The sequence below is a fragment of the Stegostoma tigrinum genome, chromosome 5 (genome assembly GCF_030684315.1).
Source record: "Stegostoma tigrinum isolate sSteTig4 chromosome 5, sSteTig4.hap1, whole genome shotgun sequence".
Taxonomy (NCBI): domain Eukaryota; kingdom Metazoa; phylum Chordata; class Chondrichthyes; order Orectolobiformes; family Stegostomatidae; genus Stegostoma; species Stegostoma tigrinum.
Genome location: NC_081358.1, coordinates 78,232,665 through 78,258,889, shown reverse-complemented (window position 1 = coordinate 78,258,889; position 26,225 = coordinate 78,232,665). Strand labels below are relative to the sequence as shown.

The 26,225-nt window shown below is 40.3% G+C and overlaps 1 protein-coding gene across 4 annotated transcripts in view; it reads left to right on the top strand.

The window, feature by feature from the left end:
- Positions 1-26,225, top strand: part of trappc9 (trafficking protein particle complex subunit 9) — a 169,603-nt gene that overhangs the window by 87,084 nt on the left and 56,294 nt on the right. For all 4 annotated transcript variants that reach the window (XM_059646081.1, XM_059646079.1, XM_059646080.1 and 1 more), the window contains 3 exons: positions 5,476-5,621; positions 10,959-11,044; positions 18,770-18,896. In XM_059646081.1, coding sequence (XP_059502064.1) covers positions 5,476-5,621; positions 10,959-11,044; positions 18,770-18,896 — 359 coding nt within the window. The remainder of the gene's footprint in view (positions 1-5,475; positions 5,622-10,958; positions 11,045-18,769; positions 18,897-26,225) is intronic.

Sequence of the window (26,225 nt, the reverse complement as noted above, 5' to 3'; positions counted from 1 at the left end):
ACTACACTGACCGGTGACTATCGACCTGCAGCAGTGTAGTTGACCCTTAACTACTTTATGAAATGGATAGTAAGCCACTCTGTTCAAGAGCTGTTAAGGATGGTTAATGTTCCTTTGCTTTTGCCAGTGACACCTGTGTTCCATGAAAGAATAAAGAAAAAAATAGTGTTCACTTTGGATGTTTGTTCCATCTGTTGATCATTGTGTGAACAATGATTTCCTAATACCAATCTTAACTCAATCATTATAAATGTAAGCAGTCTTCCCCTTGCTGGAGATTTTTTAAATGTTTTTTCAGCTTTATATAAATAATCATCAGTAAATCTTTGTTAAGGTACGTGCTTTCAGCCCCATTATCTGTAAAAAAAAAACACTATTCCATTTCATTTCCAGCCTTGTCCTCTGTCACAAATGATTGAATGTTTTGCCATTTCTAAATTATGTTCATATTTTCTGCAACTCTATGTTTGATGCTGAGCTGATGCCCACCTTGGTGGGAGTGCTCTCACTGAGCTTTTTTCTTAATTGTATAACATCTCAAATGCTGGCTCCACTTCCCGTTCTCAAATCATGTCCATGTAAATGCCCTAACAGCTTGCCTTTGGCTCCCTCCTGCTCCTCACATGTAGATTGTCCTTGACAATATTGTTCAAAGATGTGGAAGCTGACCCCAGGAAAAACTGACAGATCTCCTGAAGAAGACAGTTTGCATTCTCCGTGACCTTTATGTTGCTTAACTTTAAATAAAGATGCTACTAAATTAGCAATAGGAGAAAAGAAATTTTAAACTCTCTTCTAGAATTTGTCCACAGTCTTCTGTGCGCAAGTGTTGGAATGCAGAATGTAGTTGTACAGAATTCCAAGAAAAGTAGTTTTACTTTAGTAGAAACCTGGGGAGCAGGGATAGATCATTCAGGCCATTCGAGCCTGCTCTACCATGTGTTGTGATCATGGCTGATCCTGTATTTTTGTGTCATATTCCCAATTTCATCATACCCCTTGATGCCTTAAATATCTAAAATAAATTATCATTCTCTTTCTTGAATATTCTCAGTGACTTTGCTTTCTCTGCCTTTTGTGGTAGCAAATTCCACAGGTTGACCATCTTGTAAGCAAAGAAATGTTTCCTACTTTAAGTCTTAAATGGCCTATTCCTTATCTTGATTGTAATCCCTGAATCTAGGCTTTCTAACCAGGGAAAGATCCAACTGGCATCCCGCCTGGCTTGATCCCTTGCAATTTTCTTTCCGACATAATAGGTCCACAGCGGATGCCATTTCCCTAGCCCTGTAGCCATCCCTGGAACACCTGGACAACAAGGGCACCTACATCAGACTCCTGCTAATTGACTACAGCTCCGCCTTCCTCAGTATAAACCACTCCCAAGTGAATCCAAAATTGAGACCTAGGTCTTGGTTCTGCCCTTTGCAATTGAATCCTCAGTTTGCTTAACCTATAGACTGCAATCAATGAAGATAGACCACTGCACCTCCTTCGTGATAACCCTCAACACTGGAGTAGTTATTTCCCCCACCCCCCACCACCAAGGATGTGTTCTCAGCCCTTTGCTGTACTTCCTGTGCACCCACGACTGTGTAACCAAATTCCAAAATAACACCATCTACAAGTTTGTGGACAATGCCTCGAAGGTAGGATGGCTACCAAACAACAATGAGTTAGAAGACAGAAAAGAGGTTGAGGGCTTGATGTTGTGATGCAATAACCTCTCAAATTTGGCAAAACAAAAGAACTGATCGTTGACTTCAGAAGAAAAGGAGAACATGTACCGATTTACTTCAGTGGAGTGGAGTATGAGCAGAGATAATGGGAACTGCAGATGCTGGAAAATCTGAGATAACAAAGTGTGGAGCTGGATGAACACAGCAGGCCAAGCAGCATCTTAGGAGCACAAAAGCTGATGTTTCGGGCCTAGACCCTTCATCAGAAAAAGTTTTGTGTGTGTCAAGTTCCTAGGAGTGATGATAACAGCCAACCTATCCTGGACTTCCCACGTAGATGCGACGGTCAAGAAGGCACAACACCTCAGATGCTTAGGAGATTCAGCATGTCCATAAGGACTTTCACCACCTTTTACATATGCACCGTAGAAAGCATACTATCTGGGTGCATAATGGCCTGTTACAGTAACTGCTCTGTTCATGACCGTAAGAAACTACAAAAGGTTGTGTACAGCCCAGACCATCGTGGAAGCCATCCTTCCATCCATGGACTCCACTTACACAGCCTGTAGCTGTGGAAAGGCGGCCAACATCATCACAGACCCCTCCCGCCCCGCTAATGCTCTCCGACAACCTCTTCCATCAGGCAGAAGATAAATAAAGCTTGCACACATGCACCATCAGATTCCAGAACAGCTTCTTCCCTGCTGTTTATTAAACTGATTAATGGATTATGTAACTTTAAATAATGTTGATCTTGTTAATGTTAGTGTTGCCATGGGCAATGTAACCTGTATGCCTCAGTAAGTCTAAGGCTCCTATGATCTGTATGTCCTTGCTTACTCTGATCTGTCTGTATCGCTCGCAAGCAAAGCCCTTGCTGTACGTAGATACATATAACTATAATAAATCAAATCCAATCAAGTCTGTCTTGCCCGGTTAGAGCATTTAATATGTTGCATCCATGTCCCTTCTCATTATTCTAAACTCTAGTGATCACAAGCCCAGTCAAACAAATCTCTCATACAACAGTCCCTCTCTAAGTGCACTATGACATCCATGATCTTGGATCCTCTTTCAGTGAAGGCCTACATACTATTTGTTTTCCTAACTGCCTTCTGCATGTGCCTATTTATTTTCATGGATTGGTGTGCAAGGATCCCCAAATCCTATTGTATAATCTATATTCCCCAAGACGCCACTATTGAAATAATACTCTGCCTTTCTGTTCAATTTTATTTTTATTCATGTTATCCTGCATCTGCCATGTTTTGCCTACATAGTCAACTTATCCAGATCATCCTAAAACCACCTAGTATCCACCTTGCAACTTGCAATCCTAGCTAGTTTAGTGTCATCTCCAAAGTGGTAAATATTGCAATAAAAACAAAGTACTGGATAAACTTGGCAGGTCTGGCAGCATCTGTAGAGAGAGAAATGGAGTTAACGATTTGAGAATGGCATGACTTTTCTTGGTTTTGAAAGGAGTTGGGATATGTTTTTATGCAACAGCAGAGTGGTTGGAGAAGCAAGTGTAACAGATGTGGTGCCAAGAACAAAAGGCAGTGATGGTGGAAGTAAAGGAAATAAATATCTAAAATAGGCATAAATGCTGGTTGTGAAAAGGAGAATGAGTTTGTTTGGTTGAGAACAAAGTCAACAAGAAAGAAACAAGACATGATCAAGGGAGCTGGGAAATGTAATAAAAAAATGATTTCTGAAGTTGTGCTTGTAAGCTGTGGATCTGAATATTAAGTCTTAGAGTCTGTAAAGTAACTGGGTGAAAAATGATTTGCTGGTCCTCTAGCTTTCATTGAGCTTCGTTTTCATACTGTAGCAAGACCAGGGTGGAAGTTTTGGTTGAAGGCAATGTTGCTGATTGAAATGGTTAGCAACTGGAAGGTTGGAGTAATTCCTATGGGTAGGGTGTTCTACAAAGTAGTCACCCAGTCTCTCTTGGTCTTGCCGATGTAAAAGAGGCTACATTTTACATTTCTGGTCTTCACAACCTTCCTTGGTCATGTCTTGCTAGTGTTTTGTCCTACTCAGAATGTGATCTCTTTTACATGGTATTTAAGACAAAAGCGTCTTCTCTGATTACCAAATAGTTTTCTTTTACCACGGTAGAGTAAGCAGGCCCTGCCAATCCTTACTCTGAAAGAGGATAGTGCCACCAAATTGACATTTATAGTGAGTAGTAGTACAGAGTGTTCAAGCACCCGGATGGATGGTGGAATGGATTGCTTGTACTATAACCACTGAACCGTCAAGCTGCAGTGGCCCCCTTATAAGTCCACGTTGCTCACTGTCCAAAGTGTAAAACTGGTCACATGAGGATTAATGATAATGGGAACTGCAGATGCTGGAGATTCCAAGATAATAAAATGTGAGGCTGGATGAACACAGCAGGCCCGAAACGTCAGCTTTTGTGCTCCTGAGATGCTGCTTGGCCTGCTGTGTTCATCCAGCCTCACATTTTATTAACATGAGGATTAATGTTGCATTGAGAAGTGCAGCCAGAATCAGGTCTGTGGTCTCATTGAGGTTTGGTGACGCGGGTGGATGAAGCAGTGTGAAATATAATTATGAAGATTAATTTTAATAGGGGAACAGACAGGATTTTCTACAGTCATAGATGTTGAAATAACTTCACAGAGGGCCAGTATCTTGTCGCCAAGTCACCCTTCATTTATACATGTATAGTACTTGACACTGGGCCAACTCTCTGTGAGCAGAATCTCTGACATTCATGTTTATATCTGTCAGCTAGGGTTCCTTGCGTGAGGCTGTTAACCTAGTCCAATCAGAGAAACCACATTCTATGAGGTCTGCTTGGCTGACCTTGTACAGTCATGACAGATGTGACTCCAGGATGGTTTGTTTACTCTCTAGATTCAGGCTGAAGGATGTCATTCACTTTGTGCACAGGACAATCTTTTGGGGGAGGGTGAACAATCAGAGGTTGCGGCCCACCAATGTACCAGTGACCAATATAAAGAGGCAAGCAGTCCCAAAGGCAAATTTTAGTGTGCTGTGGAAGAAATTTTAAAAAAAAACTTCAAATGCAATCATTTGAGGATTAATTTCTGTGCCATGTGCTAGTGAGTACAGCTCATAAACTGGACAATTAGTTTAGGATGGAGGTGTTCTGATTTCTGTGCAATTAGCCCCCATTTTGAGGCAAGTGAGATTTGTACAAGACATGTTGCATCACATCATAACAAACAAGCCCAGTAACCGTGCATGGTAACTGGTGTGCAAAGAGATCATAGCTAATCTAATTGTAATCCCAAATCCAAATTCTCACAAACAGGAGAGTCTGCTGAATCCAATTCTCCTGTATTTCTATGTCCACTTGGAATACAGAAAATGCTGAGAACAAGATTTGATTGTACCACATCCTAATTTTACAATGTGATAGAAATTACAAATTTGCCACTTGTGATAGTGAGCAAGTTCAAGTAACTAGAACACCTTTGAAGAAATCTGCTCTTTTTATGTAGTGATACTAAATATTTCAGAGGACGTGTATGCTTGTACTTTAAATTGCTTTTAGCTTTAAGTGGATAATTTTTTTAAAAGTTGGTTATCCTCATGATTTTGAGTTGTGCATTAAAAAACTATAAACAGCGTACTTAATTTAGCTTGCCTGTTTGTATCTTCCTTTCCTTACTGGAAGGAATTGTCTGAAATGTTTTCTTTTATGTGCTTTTCATAATGAGTTATGGTCCCCAAATGTAGTGTAGAAATTTTAATGCTTTTAACTCTCTCTTTGTTTGTTACTTTTCCCATTTAGGTCTGTAAAGCTCTTGAATCTTCCACTTAACCTCCGCCCACAAAAAGTAAAAAACACACTCAGTCAGAGCACGTCCTCCAAGAGCCCTTTCATTTACTCACCAATTATTGCACATCACCGTGGTGAAGAAAGAAGTAAAAAAATAGGTGATGTATTAGTTTAAATAAACCTTTTGCATTAATTTCCATGGTGACTCTGACAGTTGTCTGCGTAGACTGCAATGGTTCAAGAACATTTCTTAACACAACCAACTGAGGGTAATCGGACGGGCAATGAATACTTTCCCAGCAATGTCTAAAAGCTATTGTTGTGATTAAGTCCTCGTTGCAAAGTATTTACTTGAGGGAAATAGTTATGCCAATGACAATAACTTATCAACATTCATTATTTGAGATGTAACATAATATTTTCCATCATAATCAACATTGTAACTTTCTTTGAGAGTTGGCAATATTGAATTAGATTTTTCAGGAGTGGCAATCGCATGGGGATGACTCTTCTTAATGCTAACTGTTTTGCATGTCTGACTGGAGATTCTGATCATAAATGTGGAGATGTCATATTTAAAGTACATATCTCATGTAGTGCAGGGTAGTTGGAGAGCCAAACTCCGTTTCATAGTAATCTCTGGTTTCAAGGTTCAGCATCAAAGACAGCCACTTCAACAATTATTGTAAATGATAAAGTACGTAGGGTTAATGTGATGTTAGGGTGTTAGGTTGGTAAAAAGGGATTTGGGTCTGAAGGTGCTTTCTATGAATCTTTGGTGAATTTCAACATTGCATTCTTGCAGATAGTACACATTGCTGCTACTCAGAATTGGTGCTGAATTGACTGGCACCACATACAAAGGAGGTGAGTTATCATTGTAGTATTGCGAGCCTCTAAGCTGGTCTTGTACCCATCTTAGTTGAATGGCTAGTCAAGTTGAGTTTCTCGCCACTGGTAGCCCCAAGATTGTGGGGGATTTGTTAGCATGGATACATTTTGACCTGTCAAGTTTGAACTTGCTAAACTTCATCCCCAGTTCCCTAAGACAGTGAATACAAGAAAGAACATAGGAGCAAGAGGAGGCCCTTTCCTTGAGTCTTTTAGTAAATGCTGTGAGACATGGTGATCTGTGACCCAAGTCCATTGATATGTTCTTGCTTCATGTTCAAGCTTCAAGTGAATATCAGCTTGGAAATTCAATTTTCAAAAAGCACTGATAAATGTTGACTTTTATTTTCCAGCCATATTGTCTCGTTAATTCCTTATAAGTTTGAGAGTTTAAAGATGTTTTAAGTAAGCAGTGCTACGGTTCAATTCCTTGAATAAAGCAGTTTTTGTTTGAGAAATCAAATACCTGTTACACTTTGAGAATCAGGTAAGTATTGAATTTTTGGTAAACTTGGAGCACAAATTGCAGATTGTGGTACGTGACTTGACAGGCCTTTTTTGTGCAAAATGTGGAACTTGTAGTTGTGGTTGATTTACTGCAGGGAGGGTATCGTACAAAAAAAGTACTTCAAATGACATGAGAGATAACAAGGTGTGGAACTGGATGAACACAGCAGGCCAAGCAGCTTCGTAGGAACACAAAAGCTGACGTTTTGGGCCTTGACCCTTCTTCAGAAAAGGGGGAGGGGGAGGGGGAGAGGGTTCTGAAATAAATAGAGAGGGGAGGAGATGGATGGAAGATGGATAGAGGAGAAGATAGGTGGAGAGGAGACAGACAAGTTAAAGTGGCGGGCATGGAGCCTGTAGACGTGAGTGGAGGTGGGGACGTGGGGGGGGGGGGGCTAGGTCAGCCTGGGGAGGACAGACAGGTCAAGGAGGCAGGCTGAGTTTAGGAGCTAGAAAATGGAGGTGTGGCTTGAGGTGGGAGGAGGCGATAGGTGAGAGGAAGAACAGCTTAGGGAGGCGGGGATGAACTGGGCTGGTTTTGGGATGCAGTCGGGTGGTGGGGGGGGTGGGGGGGGGTAGATTTTGCAGCTTGTGAAATCCACATTGATACCATTGGGCTGCAGGGTTCCTAAGCAGAATATGAGTTGCTGTTCCTGAAACCTTCGGGTGGCATCATTGTGGCACTGCAGGAGGCCCAGGATGGACGTGTTGTCTAAGGAATGGGCGAGGGAGTTGAAATGATTCACGACTGGGAGGTGCAGTAGTTGATTGCGAACCGAGCGTAGGTGTTCTGCAAAGTGGTCCCCAAGCCTCTGTTTGGTTTCCCCGACGTAGAGGAAGCCGCAACGGGTACAGCAGATCCACAGGTCGTCATCTGCTTGATGTGGAAAGTCATCTTGGGGGCTGGGATGGGGGTGAGGGAGATGGTTTGGGGGAAAGTGTAGCACTTCCTGCGGCTGCAGGGGAAAGTGCCGGGTGTGGTGGGGTTGGAGGGGAGTGTGGAGCAGACAATGGTTGAAGTTTGTAGTTGAGAAGATTGAGAGAGGTTCCCTCTGAGGCACTCAGAATTGTTTTGAGACAACAACAAATTGCATCCTGAAAGGTTGCAATGAATATCAGCTACTGAGAATTGGTGCTGAATTGACTGGCACCACATCCACAAATGAGCTTTGGGTGTGTTAATGCTGCTGTACTCATACAGGCAAGTGGAAAGTATTCCATCATGCTGCTGACTTGTGCACTGTAGCTGTGGATAGGCTTTTGAAAATCAGGGACTAAGTTATTCACTGCAGTACTTCCAGCTGCTGACTTTGTAGCTATTTTATTTAAATAACTAGACAAGTTGAGTTTCTGACCACTGGTCACCCCAAGATATTTATCATGGGAGATTCATTTGCACAGATTGACTGACTACATTTCCAACCATGAATAGACCATTGCATATAGCTAATTTGTATATGTGCGTGTGAAAATTTGGACCATCTAGAAAAGTGATTAAGGCAGAGTACCATTGCAAGTTATAAACATAAAATATATGGATCTGTTGGTCTGAATTAATTATCTTCTATGTGCGTTTCATTGACATTGTTCGCAGTAAGGATGTGTGATTTTGTAATGTGCCTTAAATACCTTCTAGTTTTTGTGGTTTATTTGTGCATGATCTTACACTTTTTTATTTTCCTTTTTTTGTCTTCACCTCTGTCTTTTGCCTGTGTGTTTATTTTCTCCATTTGAAGGGTTGGGATTTGGCTACACTGAAGGTTGTGGTTTCTGCCAGGCAAATGTGACTGAAAGAAAACCTAAGTAATGGAGAAACTCAGTTGGTCTGGCATCCTTCGTGGAAAGAAAAACAGCTCATGTTGCAAGTTAAATGTGCCACTATGACTGAACAATGGTTGAGGTCAATTTTGGGGACAAACTTAGGTTGTGAGGATCTGGCTACCGCTAGTAGTAGGGTGTAATGAGGACGAGTGTGCTCAGGACAGGGAAGCAAAAAAAGAGGATAAGGCCATAGTGTTGTAGCATTTATCCAAGGAAAATTGATTATGGAATAGTGCAAAGATAAATACAATGAAAGAATGTAGGCAGATTCAAAACTTAGGTTTAAACTGAAGGATCAAGTAGAAACTGCAAAGTAATTCTGAGTGAGTAACTTTAACATGATCCTCATGACTCACCTCAGGAGTTACTCGGAGTCAAATGAAGATTGTTTTTTGACTAGTCTTTGTGTTTGTTTATTTCCGTTCTCACATCTGTTTAAGTTTCTTTCACTTAACATTATTTCTGTTCTCATTCTCTAGTTTTTTTTCTTTGTCTCTGCTCTTTCAAGTGAGAGATGTGGTTGCGTGGCAGGAAAGGAAGATGCCAAGTCTGAAGTTGCACCTTTTCTCATCTACTCCATCTCCTTGGTTCTCCTTCCTTTCATAAGCAAGTCCCTCTGCTGTTCCACAAACTCACAATTTCTTCATTCCTATTCTATCCCTGACCACATTCACTTAATTTCTATACCTTCTGTCTTTGTGAATGTCTCACCTTCCTCTTGCTTAGTCTTTACCACTCAGTTGCCAATAATCAGGTTCAGAGTAGGCCAGGGTAATGCACACCCAACTGCTGGTCTTTTGGTACATGATACTTATGCACTCGTGGAGAGATGTAGATAATACTATGTATTATTGAGAAGTGTCCATTCCACAGACTGAGGCAGACTAATTACCTTAATCTTATTAAATGAAGAGAGTGTTGCTTGGCTCTGGGAATTTTTTATTTATAAAGTAAATAACCACTTCCTCATTTAATCTTCTCTTATTATCTCTGGCTTCTGTCGGTCCATCATCAACTCTCAAATGCTTGGGTTTACTTTCCAGCCATCTTTCCCTAGTAGTTTCTATCTGGTTTTCTTCCCTACTGTTCCACATAAACTACTATTTCATGTTCTTGTGACATTTCCTTACTTGGAAAAATCAGTGCACGTGTTGGTTGAATTTCAGAAATGAGGTGAGAGTGACAGCCCTTGACATTAAGGCTGCATTCGACAGTGTATGGCAACAAGGAGCCCTGGCAAAACTGGAATCCGGGGGCAAGCACTCTGGTGGTTAGAGTCATAGCTGACACATGGGAAGATGGTTGTGGTTGTTGGAGGTCTGTCATCTTGGTTCTAGGACATCTCTAGGCCCACCCATCTTTAGCTGCTTCATCAATGACCTTCCCTCCGTCAAGGTCAGAAGTTGGGATGTTTGCCAATGATAGTACAATTATCAACATCATTTGCAACTCCTCAGATACTGAACGAGTCCGTGTTCAAAAACAACAAGATCGGGACAATATCCAGACTTGGGAAGACAAGTAGCAAGTGACGCTTGTGTCCCACACATGGACTACAACCATCACCAATAAGAGACAATTTAACCACTGCTCCCTGGTGTTACCGTCGCTGAATAGTCCCACTACCAGCATCCTGAGGGTTAACATTGACCAGAAACTCAACAGGCCTCACCACATAAACACAGTGGCCACAAGAACTGGTCAGAGGCTTGGAATACTGTGGTGAGTTATACACCACCTGACTCCCCAGAATCCATCTACAAAGTACTAGTCAGGATTGTGATGGAATACTCCACGCTTTTTGGGGCTGCACTTATCCAGACAACACGCAAAAAAACTTGATACCATCCTGGACACAGCAAACTGCTGGATTGACACTGACACTGTATCCACAAGCATCCTCTCACTCCTCCACCAAAGCTTACTACCACCTTCACCAAAGTGTGTCCACCTTTTCTCCCACCTATCTGCATCACCCTTCCCACTGACCGGTCCCCACCACCGCTTGCGTGCAGTAACCTATCACTATCCCACCAACTTCCCCAACCCCCCCTCTATTTATTTCCCAGCTCCCTTCTCCACTCCCCCCACCCCATTTCTAAAGAAGGGTCCCAACTGAAACATCAAGTTTCCTGCTCCTCTGCTGCCTGGTCTGCTCTGATCCTCCAGCTCCACGCTGTATTGTTCCCGACTCCAGCATCTGCAGTTCTTGCTATCTCATGTAGTTAAAATGGTAATGTTGTCAATAATCATGTTTTTGTTTCCTATTTCAACAGATTTCCTGTGGGTGCAAGGAGACGTGTGTGAAGTTCAGTTGATGGTCTATAACCCCATGCCTTTTGAACTGAGAGTGGAAAATGTGGTTTGTTTTGCTTTTTCATATGAGTCTGATTTTGCTTTCTGTTATTACATAAGAGTTTGTCAGATATAAGGCAGAGATGTAGGCCATTCAGTTCCACCAGATCATACTGATGTTTGTGCTCCACTTGAACTTTTTTTTATGTTTTAAAATTAATTCAATGTGGGCTTCTCTGGCTTTACTTCATTTATTGTCAATCCCTATTTGCTCTTGAGAAGATGAGAAGATGATGAGATGAGTTGCCGCTTTACGTTGTCTGAATCCATTTGGTGTTGGTAAATCCATGGTGGTTTGGGAAAGAGGTCTGGGATTTTGAAGGAATGGGATGGTGAGCTGCTTGGAGGGGAAGTTGCAGGTAAGTGGTGGCATTTCCATGTACCTGCCATCCTTGTCCTTCCAGATGGTAGTGACTGAGAGTTTGGAAGGTACTTTGCAAGAAGCCTCGGTGAAATGTTGCACTGAATGTTGTAAATGTGACACGCTGCTGCTGATCTGCATTGGTGAGAGTGGAAGTGAATATTTATGGATGTGGTGTCAATCAAGCAGGCAGCTTTGTCTTTGATGCCATACTTTGAGTATTGCTGGAGATGTATGCATCCAGACTAGTGAGGAGTATTTTCACTCAGATTGATACCTCATTTCTAGGTCTGCTTGCTATGACCTCTGGCACACTTTTTTGTTGAACCGGAGTTGATCTCCTCGCCTGATGACAACGGTAGTGGTAGATATTCCAGGCCATGTCGTTTCAGATGGCCTCGGAGTGCAATTCTACTGCTGATGATAGTTGTCACCTTCCAGATGTCCAAGTTTGAGTTGCTAGATTTGTTTAAATACTGCCTCTTTCAGGACAATGGTTGTGTCACATTGCATGATGGAGGGGATTCTGTGTAGAGATTTCTCTACATGGACTGTGCTGGTTAATCCACTGAAAATGCCATGGATAGATGCATCTGCAGCTGGCAGATTGGTGTGGATGAGATGAATATTTTCTCCTCTTGTTGGTTCCTTTAACACCTGCCACACATCCAGTCCAAGCAACTGTCAGCTTTAGGACTTGACCAGCTCAGTCAATAGTAGTGTTGCCAAGCTAAAATTGGTAATGAGACGTTTTACATTTTCAAGGATAGGCTTTATACAATGAATGGTAGTACTTTGAATATTGTTGTAGAAAGACTGACCTAGGGGTGCAGGTACATAATTCTTTGAAGTTGGTGTCACATATAGACAGGGTGGTGAAAAAGGCATTTGGCAGACTGGTCTTCATTGCTTAGCTCTTTGAGTAAAGGAGTTGGGAATTCATGTTGAGATTGTACAGCACATTGGCGAGGCCTCTTCGAGAATACAGTGTCCAGTTATAGGAAGGATATTATTAAACTGGAGAGGGCTACCAGGACATTGCCAGGTATGGAAGGTTTGAGTTATCAAGCGAGGTTGGATAGGCTGGGGCTATTTTGACTGGACTGTTGGAGATAGAGAGGTGATCTGATAGAAGCTCAAAATTATGAGAGGTATAGATAGAGTTAATGGTAGTCGTCTTTTCCCGGTGGGGGTGGAGGGGGGATTTCAAGACTAGGGGGCACATTTTTAAGGTTTGGGGAGAGAGATTTAAAAAGACTTGAGGAGCAAATAATTTACGCACAGGGTGGTTTGCATGTGGAGTGAACTTCCTGTGGGTATGGGTACAGTTAGGACATTTAAAAGACATTTGGTTAAGTCCACGACCAAGTCGGATATGGGTCAGGAGCAGTCAGGTGGGACTAGTTTAGTTTGGGATTACGTTCGAAGGGTCTGTTTCTGGGCTGTATGGCTCTGACCTTGACTGTGTATGGATATTCTCCACTATTCTGCACCCTTTCTACTTTCATTGTTTCCTCCAAGAGGTGCTCAACATAGAGGAACACTCATCCGTCAGTATGGTGTGGTGGTGTAAGAGGTAATGAACAAGAGGTTTCCTTGCCAGAATTTGACCTGTTAGCATGATATTTTATCTGGAGTTGATGTTGGCGACTCTTGGGACAATTGCTTCTGGTTGTATACCACTGTGCAGCTACTACATCTGGGTCTGTTGTGCAAGTTGAGCAGAGCAAAATGGAGTAGATTGTACTAATTTGTTTGGGACACTGACATTCTCCCAAACACAATATCAGGCTTTGGCTTGACTTGTCAGGCAGACAGTTCTCTAGTTTGACACAAATGCCCACCTGTCAGTTCGGAGGAACCGGCCGGGTCAATAGAGCTGTGTTTGCCATTGTTTCTTCTGATTTCTTCATTTGCTCACATCTTTTATTTGAGGATAGTGACTGTTTCATATAACTGAGTGGCTTGGTAGGCCATTTTGAAGTCATTTGCATTACTGTGTGCCTTGAACCACGTGTAGACCAGACCAAGTAAGGACAACAGTTTCTTTGCTGTGAAGATATGTGAACCAGATCAGCCTTTATTTTTCAAAAGTAAAATTATTTATTTGTTTATTGTATTTCATGTTTCAGCCAACAATGACCATTATTAGACTTTTAATTCCAGATTGTTTTTCAATACAAACCTCCCATTTACCATTGTGTAATTTCAACCCTAATGACTGGATCATTACCTGGATTGTTAGTGCAGCACCATTAGTTCATCACATTTCCCCCAGAGACTGCAAATAAATTTGTCTGTAACTTGGAATTTTTCTTTAGGGGATGGTTCAATAATATTTACCCTTCCCTTAAAGACAAATTTCTTATTTTCTTTTTACCAATTTCTAATTTTCTTTCTGAAGTATACAATTAACTCTTTTTTGTGTGAAATCTGTGCAAGTCCAAGCATGATGCCAAAAATTTGTATGTAGGTCCACTGAATAGTAATATACTCAATTTACAATTGCTACCTATAGAAACTGTGCGTGAGTTACTGTTACATATTAGACCATAAACATAAGTTGGCTTTTGCAAGACAGGAATGCCAGTGAAAGTTGGTCAGCTGAACCTTTTCAAAGCTCATTTCTTGTTGCCACTGAAGTTTGTCCAGAGTCTATTGTACTTGACATGTTGCTACCTTGCTTCTCATCTTTGTGCATTGCATCAGAATGGAGTTTCCAGTGGAAATTTGGGAAAATCTTTTGAGTAAGAAAAGGAGGTTGGTGAGAATCGTGAGAGATAGGCAAAATATATTTAACTGTTTCTGACATAATTTGCAACAGCCAACTGGTAAATCCTGAAGAAAATATACAGGCGGAGATGCACATTATTGTAATTAGCCCTAGGAGCTGAAACTCGGATTGATCAGTAACTTGTTATACCATCTTTTGAAAAGTGGCCATAATGAACTTGTAGTGTATCACACATTTTCTTAGTCTAATGTTTTAATTTATCCTTCAGAAACTGCCTGAGTTATCTTGCCTGCTTAACGGAAGACATCTGTGCTACATTGACAATTAGCTCAAGTTCCGTTACTTTAATGTTTTGTTGGGGACAATTTAAAGCAAATTTAAGTATTTCATGAATCTTAAATAATTTGCCAGGTGTACTTAGAAGACATTGGGAAGCTGTACATAGGGACATTTCATCATACTTTGGAAAGGTATTCAGTTCAGGCACGTTGTAGAGAGTAGTTGAAATCTGAAGCTGTTTCTGAAGTTAAATAAAAGTTTAACGGTTTGTTTAAGAATAAATCATGTGGTCATCAAAGATGACTATGATGTCAAGTAGAATTCCAGAGTCCTTTTTGTAGGATGCAGTGCCTTTGAGTTTATGCTATGTGGAAGGATTCTGTATGAAATTGCCCATGTTTTGGGATTAATGTTAAATTTCTTCAGAGTGAACTTCAGGGTGTCCTTGCAATGATGTTTCTGGCTACAATGTGAATGTTTCCCCTTTGTTAGCTTGCCATAGAAGAAAGCCTTGGGAAGTGTTTGTTAGGCATATTGGCAGCATATCCTGCCTGTTTGATCTGAGCACTTGACAGCAATGAGTAGATGATAGATATATCAGAAAGGACTCAATGTGAGGGAGCATGCCGTATATTTTGAACTTCAAGCATAAATGCAAGTTTACCCTCATGTAGGTTACTGTTAAATTTAATAATGGAAAAATCTACAGAAACAAATATTTCATTTGCTATAAGACTAAAAACCTTTATTCAACATGTCAAGAATACATATACAAACAGTCTGGAGTCCTTGCATCGTATTAAGTTCTAACTGACATGAGAATACCCTTGGCTTTATGCATGAAGGTTAAAATGTATGGTATGTTCCATTCTATTAATTCCTAACTGACATGTCCACTATCCATACATTAGAATAGTATACTTCCTACAGTGTGCATTAGACCGAGTCCAAGTACACGTCAATCCTCTGAAGAGCATCCCACCCAGACTCCGTTCTCTACCCATCTCTATAAAGCTGCATTTCCCATTGCGAATCCACCCAGCTTGCGTATCCCTGAACAAGAACAATTTAGCATGGCCAATCCAGCTAACCCTCATATTTGGACTGTAGGAGGAAACTAGAGCACCTGGAAGAAACCCTTGCAGATATCGGGAGACCGTGTGCAAACTCTGCATAGTTGCCTGAAGGTGGAATCTAACCTGGATTCATGGCTCTGAAAGGCAGCAGTACTAACCGCTGAGCCACCGTGCACTAAAATTACTCTGGAGTCGGCAACAATTAAATTAGAATTGAACGTATCTAAGGGGAATTCAGTTTTAGGGGAAGCTTTGGAAGAGGGATAAGTCGCAAGATAATTTTGTGGCGCTGAAGGATTCAATTGTTCTGAGAATACTGGGTTTGAATCCACAACTGAATTTGCGTTTCATACATTTTAACCTTCATGCATTAAGCCAAGGGTACAATGTTTTCTTCCCGCTTCCAATGAAGTTTCAATTTTCTGTAACTTTTTAGGAGGACTTTTGCCAGATAAGGCATTTAAATTTTGATGTGGAGGATAGAAGTCAATTTAAATCATGAGTTTTGGCAGTTTTTAATATCATTAACTTGCAAAATCTATACTGATCTTCAGTTATTTTTTGGAATAGGTAATTCAATTATAAATTAGCAGTTGAGGCATTCAGATGATATAATGTCCATAACAATATTATTGCTTATGGTATAAAATAATTGTTATTTTACTTTTACGAGCCCATTATATGTTTGCTAATATAGTGTTAAACATTACAAAAAGAGACTTTGAGGTCCAACCAGTCCATGTTGAGCATAATCCCAAACTAAACTCGTCCCATCTGCCTGTTCCTGACCTATATCCCTCCAAACCTTTTCTAATCATGTACTTATCCAAATGTCTTTTAAATGTCATAATTGTACCCACGTTCACCATTTCCTCAGGAAGTTCGTTCGCAAACTTTACTTAAAGAAGTGGGCAATGAAGGCAAGCATGCCAAATGCCTTTTTTAGCCACCCTGTCGATATGTGACACCAGCTTCAATGAATTATGTCCCTGCACCCCTTGGTCCTTCTATCTTACATATTGTTTAAACTGGTTCGAAATAATGCTACATGGAATTTTTATTCTCAACATACGTAGAACATAGAACAGTACAGGCCCTTCGGCCCTTGATGTTGTGCCGACCTGTCATACCGATCTGAAGCCCATCTAACCTACACTATTCCATGTACGTCCATATGCTTGTCCAGTGATGACTTAAATGTACTTAAAGTTGGCGAATCTACTACCGTTGCAGGCAAAGCGTTCCATTCCCTTACTACTCTCCGAGTCAAGAAACTACCTCTGACATCTGTCCTATATCTTTCGCCCCTCAATTTAAAGCTATGCCCCCTCGTGCTAACATATTAGCTAATATTCAAAATCATTTAAAATTTGATTGCGGCACTAAAATTTCTGTAATTTTAAAATGTGTATTGAATCAGAGCTAAATAACTCTTGCTTCTCTAACTGAAGACTAGTATTTCCAACTGGTACAATTTAAAAAAAAGATTAAATACAACATACAATGCAACCTTTAATTTTTTTTCCTTAAAAATAATCTTAATACTGAATTGATTATATTGAACCTATTCAGTGAAGACCCGGAGTGAGACTCAAATTGCAACTAATTGTTTGTAAGTATTCTTCAATTCTTGAAAAAAGAAGAGGGAAACTGTAATTAATGAATATAGTTGAATTAGTATTAAATATTTGGAATTACTCAGATTTGAGTGACAGTACACTGGAGTTTCAGCAGCACTTTCTCAGGCAACTAGGGATGGGGACTCGGCCGATTAGCCCAACCACACTATTTCTGTTCAACATCAATATAAATCACATCTCGTATTATGAAAATGTGATGTATTGAAAACGCAAGACAAGAAAAACTTGGAAAAGCTTGCTATTTCAATTAACCTTTTCTCTACAACAGAATTAAAATGCCCCATATGCTAAGTTTTTTTTAAACAAATTAGAAAATGAAAAAAATACTTGCAAACACATTAGTCCATCTTATTTGCAGGCTCTTCAATCCCTTCATCTATTATCCAATCCAGAATTGAATGCTTGTGTTGGCTACATACTTCCAAGTAGCAGCAATAACTAGATTATTGTCTTGTAAACTCTCTTGACAGGAGGATGCTATCCATTTCTTCTGGGGTTTTCTGACTCTGACTTTGATAGAAATGAATGACCTCCACTAGAAATCTTGGGAGTGGTGTAGAGTCAGTGACGACATGATCTGGCCATTTACAGCACCGGCTGCTATTTGATCAATTTAAATTTTTAGTCTCGATGTTACTGGATGGATGAATGAGTATGTGGGAGAGTGGGTTCGTGGGGGTTAGGCAAGGTGGCTAACTGTGTAGTTGCGAGGATTGTCAGCTAGTTTTGTACAAACATATTAATTTGAGGTATTGCTTCTGACTGCGTTTAAACCTATGCCCCAAGTCTCTTGGTCTTGCATTCAAAATAAAATTACTTTTTAATGAAAATGCATCATTTTGCAATAACTTGTTTTGAAATTCATGTAACACTGCTGTTTTGTAAAACTTTGAAGGCTGATAGATAAATATATAACAAATATGTAAGAAGGCATTTGATGTTGTTAGTTTGACACAAGACACTTTAAATATGTTGCTGAATATGTTTGAGTGGTGCTGGCTCTACATTTTCAAATATATCAACGCAAAATTGTGACAAATTATGATGCATTTTGGATCTCCTGAAAACAAATTGTGCTAATTTATCTTGTAAAAGTAAGAAAGATGTGTTTATAACCTTCTGTGCTATAATTTTGGATCAATAGTGACATGGGACACTTGAAATGCAGCAGGTTTACACATTTAATTGAAGGGGGAAAAGGGCTTGCATTATGAAAGTTTTTGATACCACTTTAATTAGGTCTGTACAGTGTCCTAGAAAATACTTCAGCACTACAGCTTAGTTGACAAAATACTACAACCCTCTCCTAATACCACTGTGGATGTACTTACATGACATGAAATGCAGTGATTCAGGCATGTGACTTCTCACCAGTTTTTTTAAGGGCAAGGCAGTGGAGCCCACATTCCATGAACAAATAGTTGAGAATAAACTTCAGAATCTGTCAACTATGGGGGCATGATTTTTCACTATATGGGATGATATATTCAATATATGTGTGTTGTAATATGGAGACTGCGTGCAATTCCCAATAATATGTTTTCTATATTAGTCTAATCAATGGCATATTTTCTAAATGAATTCATTCAGTATTGTGTTTTCCCATTCATTCACTCCCTTTATTTTTATAATAATTTTGCAGGGACTCTTGGTTGCAGGTGTTGCATTTGAATCCCTCCCAGCTGCACTCTCTCTCCCTGCTGAATCGGGCTTATACCCAGTCACACTGGTTGGTGTTCCACGTACGTCAGGACAGATCAATGTAAATGGTAAGAATTTGGGATAATATTATGCTTAATGAAATTGTGAAGACCTTGTCTATTAAAATCTATTTTGCTTACTCATAACTGAATCACAGGTGAAAACCTGCTATATGTTGTGAATGACATGCTGTCTACAGATATTCGTTGCTGTTGTCATTTTAAGACACACTCCTCTCAACATTTCAAGTTGAACTAGACATAAATATACAGTATTCAACATTCAGTGAATATCCAAGGATGCTTTAGCAAAGACCTAAAGGAAGCAACCTCCGATTAATGTAAAACGTAATTGGGATACATGACCAAATGCTTGCTTCATTGTATGTTTTGAGAATGTTTGGAGAAAGAGATGGAGAAATGGACTTTCAGAAGCTGCTGCAGGTAGCTATGGGGTAATGGAGAAGAGAGTGTCCCGAAACTGGAGATACGAAGGACTTCAAGTTCACTGGAGGTATTATTAGACCGGAAGGGAGTGAGCCAATAGTGAGGGCTGACTCCATATCGACACTTAGTTATAACTGACGAGATAGTCAAACTTCAAACACGAAAATCACACGAGTAAGATGATGGGTAATAGACTGTAGCTATTGGCAAAAAAAAGTTTTGTTAAGTTGGAATGTGGAACAGAAGGATGGAAAGTCAAAGCACTAATTGTTTGCTACTGATGAATTGTATGCTTTGGATGTTAACTGGGAGTGTATTTGCTCCTTTAAATGAACACTATAGCTATTGGCGTTAGGAGGTGTACGTGCTTGTGATGTACAACTTTATAATGTTATAGATATGAAAGAATGCCAGAATTGATCCAACCTTTATCTTTCATCAGTGGGTTTTTTGAGAATATACTATAGGTATGCTCAAGAAGCACCCATACCAAAGAGGCACAGCGATTCTGGCTTTGGCATTCTTGCTTCTTATAGGAAGTTAAATCCAGATGAAATTTTTTTTGAACTGAATGCTCATCAATTAGCAAGTCAAGAAGTGCTTTCTTCTGAAGTCCTTGAATGAAATTTACAAAAGCACCATTGGTCAAATTCCTCTGAGGAATGGTCAGACTTTAAGAAGATTAATGGTTGTTCCATGGAGAAATATATCAAGACATAGTATCGAAGATTGGCACAGTTCATTTTGAGGATACTTCCATTAGCACAAGTTTACTTGATTGGATTGTGCTAAGATGTCTAATATGAATGGCTACTTGTTCTGATTTGTTGTTTGCAGACAGAATGATCCAAAAATAGTCCATGTCAGCTGCCTTGAACAAGTTTGGGGGAAACTGCCATTTTCCTCATCCGTTGTGGAATCATTGAAACTGTGATATAAAAAATAGTGATATCACTGATTTGCTACATTTCTGAATGGTTTGGTTGCCGGACCTAGGTATCCATAAAAACAAGCGCAATGAGGATGACAGCATCTTCAGATTTGCTATTACAGCAGAGAAATGACTGAGGACAGTAATATAATATTGAATGCCGAAGGAGCAGTTAGTATATGCTTCAGGTGTGATTTGAAGTATTATGTCGTGAACAGCCTCAAAGGATGAAACAACATCATTGAAGTGAGAAACAGTGAACAGAATTCTTGAGGAAAGTGATGGAAAGATAATGAAATATCCAAACAAATTATTTTGGTCACGAGGAATTTTGTGATGCGAGGTATTCTCAGACTTGTTTAATTATGTGCTACTAGGTAATATTTGCACTTAAACAATGTGATACAAATTGACTAAAATATTTCCAAAGACACAAATATTTTACTCCACATTTTGTAGACCTTGTAACAAGATTTATATATGATAATCTTTAATGTGTAGAACCAGGCTATCTTTGACAAAATTGTACAAAAATGAATTGGACCTTGAGACGTGAGTGAAGTTCTTGACTGATAATGGAGGGGAAAGTGTGAATTGGTAAGTTTTTAGAAGTGCATGATAAAACACGAATGTCTTGTTCATTAAAAGTCATATCTGAGGGCTCTTTCAGCAGTGTACCCTGAAAGGAATAACGTAGCGATCAACGAAATGCCGTATTTAATCAAGAAGGAAAGTGCAAGTTGGCAAACATGTTGACATTGTCAATTCATGTGAAGAATTTGAGAAATTGTTGGATACAAACACTGTGACTTGGTGAAAGGGTGGAATCTCATTGCTGCTTGACTGTGCAATAGGTTAATACTCAGTTGCTACAATTTCGTTTTTTGTTTCTGTACACTTAACTGCTTTATGCGCAAGTAGATGTAGACAGTTCACATGTTCTTTGGGGCCACATTGTAAGAATGGATTCTTCTGGAGAAAGGAATTAATTGATGGTAGTTAGAAAGGTTACCTTAGCGTAAGGGTTTAGTTGTAGGGTCAAAAAGTCTCACAACACGGAAACAGATCCTTTTGGTCCAACCAGTTCATGCTGAACACAATCCCAAACTAAACAAGTTCCATCTGCCTGCTGCTGGCCCATATCTCTCTAGACCTTTCCTATGTGTCTGTTCATGTATCTTGTATTGTACCCGCATCCCAACTTCCTGAAAGTTCATTCCACACATTAAGTACCTTCTGTGTAATAAAAAAGCCACTTTTTAAAAAATCTCCCACCTTAAAAATGTGTCCCTTTGTTTTGAAATCCCACATCCTAGGGAAAGGACAACTGCCATTAATTCTATCTACACCTCTCATTGTTTTATAAGTCTCTACGAGGTTGCCTGTCAACCTCCTATGCTCCAATGGAAAAAGTCCCAGGCATTCCAGCCTTTCTTTCTCACTCAAACCTTCCATACCCAGCAACATCCTGGGAAATCTCTTCTGAACCCTGTCCAGCTTGATGATATTCTTCCTGTAACTGGATGACCAGAACTGGACACAGTATTCTAGAAGAGGCCTCACCAATGCCCTGTATAACCTCAATATGACTTCCCAACTTCGATACTCAAAGGACTGAGCAATGAAGGCAAGTGTGCCAAACACCTTTTTTTAACAACCCTGTCCAGTGGGTAACATTTGATTAGAAGCCTGAATTGGTTATAAAAAGGTAGAATTTTTTAAAGCTTAATGTGCGAATAATAAGAAAGAGGTTATCAAGCTCTTAAGGTTGTGATTCGAAAGAATTAGAATGTTTTGGATTGTGGATGTGAGTTTGCTCGCTGAGCTGGAAGGTTAGTTTTCAGACGTTTGGTCACCATTCTAGGTAACATCATCAGTGAGCCTCTGACGAAGCGCTGGTGTTATGTCCTGCTTTCTATTTATCTGGTTAGGTTTCCTTGGGTTGGTGATGTCATTTCCTGTTCTTTTTCTCAGCGGATGGTAGATTGGTTCCAGATCAATGTGTTTGTTGATACAACAACACATCAACAAACACATTGATTTGGAGCCAATCTACCATCCCCTGAGAAAAAGAACAGGAAATGACATCACCAACCCAAGGAAACCAAACCAGACGAATAGAAAGCGGGGCATAACACCAGCGCTTCGTCGGAGGCTCACTGATGATGTTACCTAGAATGGTGACGGAACGACTGTAAACTAACCTTCCAGCTCAGCGAAGAAACTCACATCCAGAACCTCAACCTGAGCTACAAATCTTCTCAAAACTCGCTAGTAATGGATTATATTCTGCTACGTGGTTTGAGATATCTCATTGTGTCATTTTTGTTTCTGTTTTATCATTATTTCTTTTGGATGAGTAACTTCTGTTTTGTTATACTAAATCTGCAGCATTCCAGTTTCAGTGAAAGACACGTGAAATAAAATAAAAGGAAATAGACCATAAGATGCAGCAGCAGAAGTGGACTATTCGGCCTGTCAAGTGTACCTGAGAAAAGACATTTCTCATTTATGCCTGAAATGGGCAACTCCTTTAGTCTGAGATTAGTCCTTCTGGTTATAGACACGCTCACAAACCCTCTAAGACACTTGTATGTTTTAATAAGCTTGTGCTTCTTTCTTCTAAACTCCGAGTACAGGTCCAACTTATTTAACTGCTTTTTTTTAAAACAAAGTCCCTCGATATTTGGTATCAACTGAGTGAACATTCTCTGGATTGTCTACAAAGCCAGAATATGTGTGCTTTGATAAATGAACCAAAACTTTGCAATACTCTAACTTTACTCTATTAGTACTTGTATAGTTTTAGAAAGACCTCCCCTTTTTTTATACTCCACTCCCTTTGAAGTAAAGGCCAAAACTCTATTGGACTTCCCTTTTACCTGCTGAACTAACTTTATTTTGTTGTATATTTCGAAATGTTCTGCTTTTACACCTTTCGAAATAGACGTGAACATTTTCCCATGACACAACTTAGCTAACTAGCCTATCTTAGGAACAAAAACAGAAGTTGCTGTAAGCTCAGCCGGTCTGGTAGCATCTGTGAAGGCAAAAAAAAACATCAGAGTTAACATTTTAGGTCTGGTGACCCTTTCTCAGAACTGATGGTAGCTGGGTGCCACCTATGTAGGAAGTAGGGAGGCGGGTGGGGTAGGGAGTAATGGATAGAGCTCGAGAGAAAACTGCAGTTGGATAGACAAAGGAATTGATAAGATTTGGCTAGCGGATGAATAGTTGTTCATGGGTGACTAACAACAGGCTGTGTGTAATGGCAGGATATGTGATAACAAGGCCTAGTGTTTACAGTAGGGAGCTAGGACATGGGAGAGTTTAGGCCCTAAAATTATTGAACTTGGTACTGAGTCTGGAGGTCTGCAGGGTCCCCGTGTGGAAAATGAGGTGTTGCTCTTCAAGCTTGCATTGGCATACTGCAGCCTTCCAGCAAAGCTCAGAGACAGATGTGGGCCCAGAAACAGGGTGGTGTGTTAAAACAGCAGGCAACAGATAGCTCTGGGTCTTGAGTGAGCAGAACATTGGATGTTCTGCAAAGTGGCTACCCTATCGACGCTTCGTTTCCCCAGTGTAGAGGAGACCACATTGTGAGCAGTGAGTGCGGTAGACTAGACTCTGGGAAGTGCAGGTGAAGTGTTGTTCCACCTGGAAGTTACATTTGGTCTCTTGGATACTGGGGAGGGAGGGGGTAAATGGGCAGGTGTTGCACCTTTACCAGTTGCAGTTGACGTTGCGATGAAGCTGTGAGGGGCTATTGATGGTGAAGGAAGGATATCCAGGGCGTCCTGGACTGAATGGTCCCTGAGAGAGACAAACAAGGGATGGGTGAGGAATGTGTATCTGGTGGTGACATGTTGCTGGAGGTGGAAATGGCGTATGATGACCACCTGGATGTGTATGCTGGTGGGATAGTAGGTGCAATATCAACTCCCTCTGTCTATCCAGCTGCTTTTTGTCTTTCTTCAGGCTCTAGCCTATTGTTTACTCCCCACCCCATTTGCCTCCCAATTTTCTGCGTATATCCCAACATTTTCCCAGCTACTATCAGTTCTGAGAAAGGGTCACCAGACCCAAAACATTAACTCTGATTTTTTATTTTCTTCACGGGTGCTGCCAGACCTGCTGAGTTGCCAGCAACTTTTGCTTTTGTTCGTCACTGACAGCATCTGCAATTCTTTCGGTTTTTATTTAGTCAATCTTAGAATCTTGGTTTCTTCAAATATTAGTACATCCACTCTCTGTAGCTGCTTCCTTTAAAAACCTAGGATGCAACTCAGGTGGTCTAGGGGATTTAGAAACCTTTTGACCCATTAGTTTCCTTAATTCTTTTTCTGTAGTGGCAGCTACAGGGTTTATTTTTCTTACCTCTACACACACGTACAGTGACACAGTCTACCAATTGTAGTGCCTTGATTGTTTAACACATGTATGTCCGGGATCAGACTTATCTTGGACTAACATCATCTGGTATTATGATAAATCAAAAAGCGTTGAATTTTTACATAACTACAAGAAGTTAAGAGAATAGCACAGCCACAAAGCTATTATGGAATTATCCACAAACTTCATTCTCAGTGAAGGTTACAGATCTATGCCATGTAATTTGAAAGAAATTGATAGCTTTTCTTTATGGACTGACTGATTTAAACTAAACTAATTTAGTACATGGAGCTAAAAAGCTTGAGATAGCACTGCTGTTTTTACTTGATACAACATGTGAGTTAATTTTTCAGTCATATAGTGGTTGCTGTAGACTTATCCATACAGTCTTGACTTCATAACATTTCTTATGACCATTAAACTACAAAAATGTAGCTTGCACTGGCCCGAGACTATGTAATGCATTTCATTTGTCAGCTAGAGATGTTAACAGTCAGTGCTGGTATCCTGCACTGATTACGACTAAACAGAATATAAGAATATAAGGTTGGTTGCAATGTGATTATTTGACCACCACGTCAAAGTACACTGCAGAAAAATTGTTGCCAAACAAATTTAATCCTACAATGCCCTGAGCCTTATAGAATGTTGAAGTGGAAGAAATGATCGTCTGGGACTAAGGCAGTGGAATGTGATGAGTTGTGGAGCAACAATCTTAGCATTGTTTTCTTGGATTTTTGCCACTAAATCCCACACCTGAAGATAACATTGCTGGAAACAACGTATAGGTCAGAAGAAAGGAGGCCACAGGGAAAAATCTCTGGTAGCTGGAGCAAAGGCCAGTCTAGGAGGTAATTTGATTATGACCAAATGGAGTTGAACCAAGCAAGGACACAGTTGCTGAGCTAAAAGATGGAGATGAGGTATTTGAACCGGTTGACCTATTTTGACATTTGTATTGTCCCCAAGGAAGATGATGATATATCACCGTAATGGAATGGCATTTCGTTTTGTTCTGGCATTTTGCTGTAGTGACATGGGTAGAAAACACTGCATTTCATGTTGAGTGCTATAGCTAAGGTTGATGTAGTTTTGGAAAGTGACAGCACCTTCACTGCGCTGGAAGAGGAAAAATAAGTTGGAGGTGGGTAATTGCAATAGCAAGGATTGATGGAGAATGTTTTGAGTTTGACAATATAAACGACGACATAGCCTAAGCAGAAGGGACCACATAAAGTACCACCTTGCAGGAGATGATTTTGAAGGGAACTGGAACTAGAGGATATGAGCTGAGCGGCGTCATTGGGTCAGGTCAGGTTGGATCAGAGATAAGCAGCTCCAATCTGGGTACATGTTCCTGCAGAATGTTTAAGTGCTGGAGAAGAGAAGAGCTGGGACTGAGGAGTAGGGTAGCATTGTGGTTGTTATAATGGACTAGTCAAATAGAAGCTGACTAAATATCCATTGTTCAAATGCCACCACAAATGTAAATTCTGATGAGTGAATACATTTAGCTCTCTGATGGATTAAATCCCAACATTTGTAATGTCGACCAGTGCCCTTTTAGAAAAGCCTTCCACCTGATCAGGTTAATTTGTGACTCTCGATCCACCTCAATATGCACGACA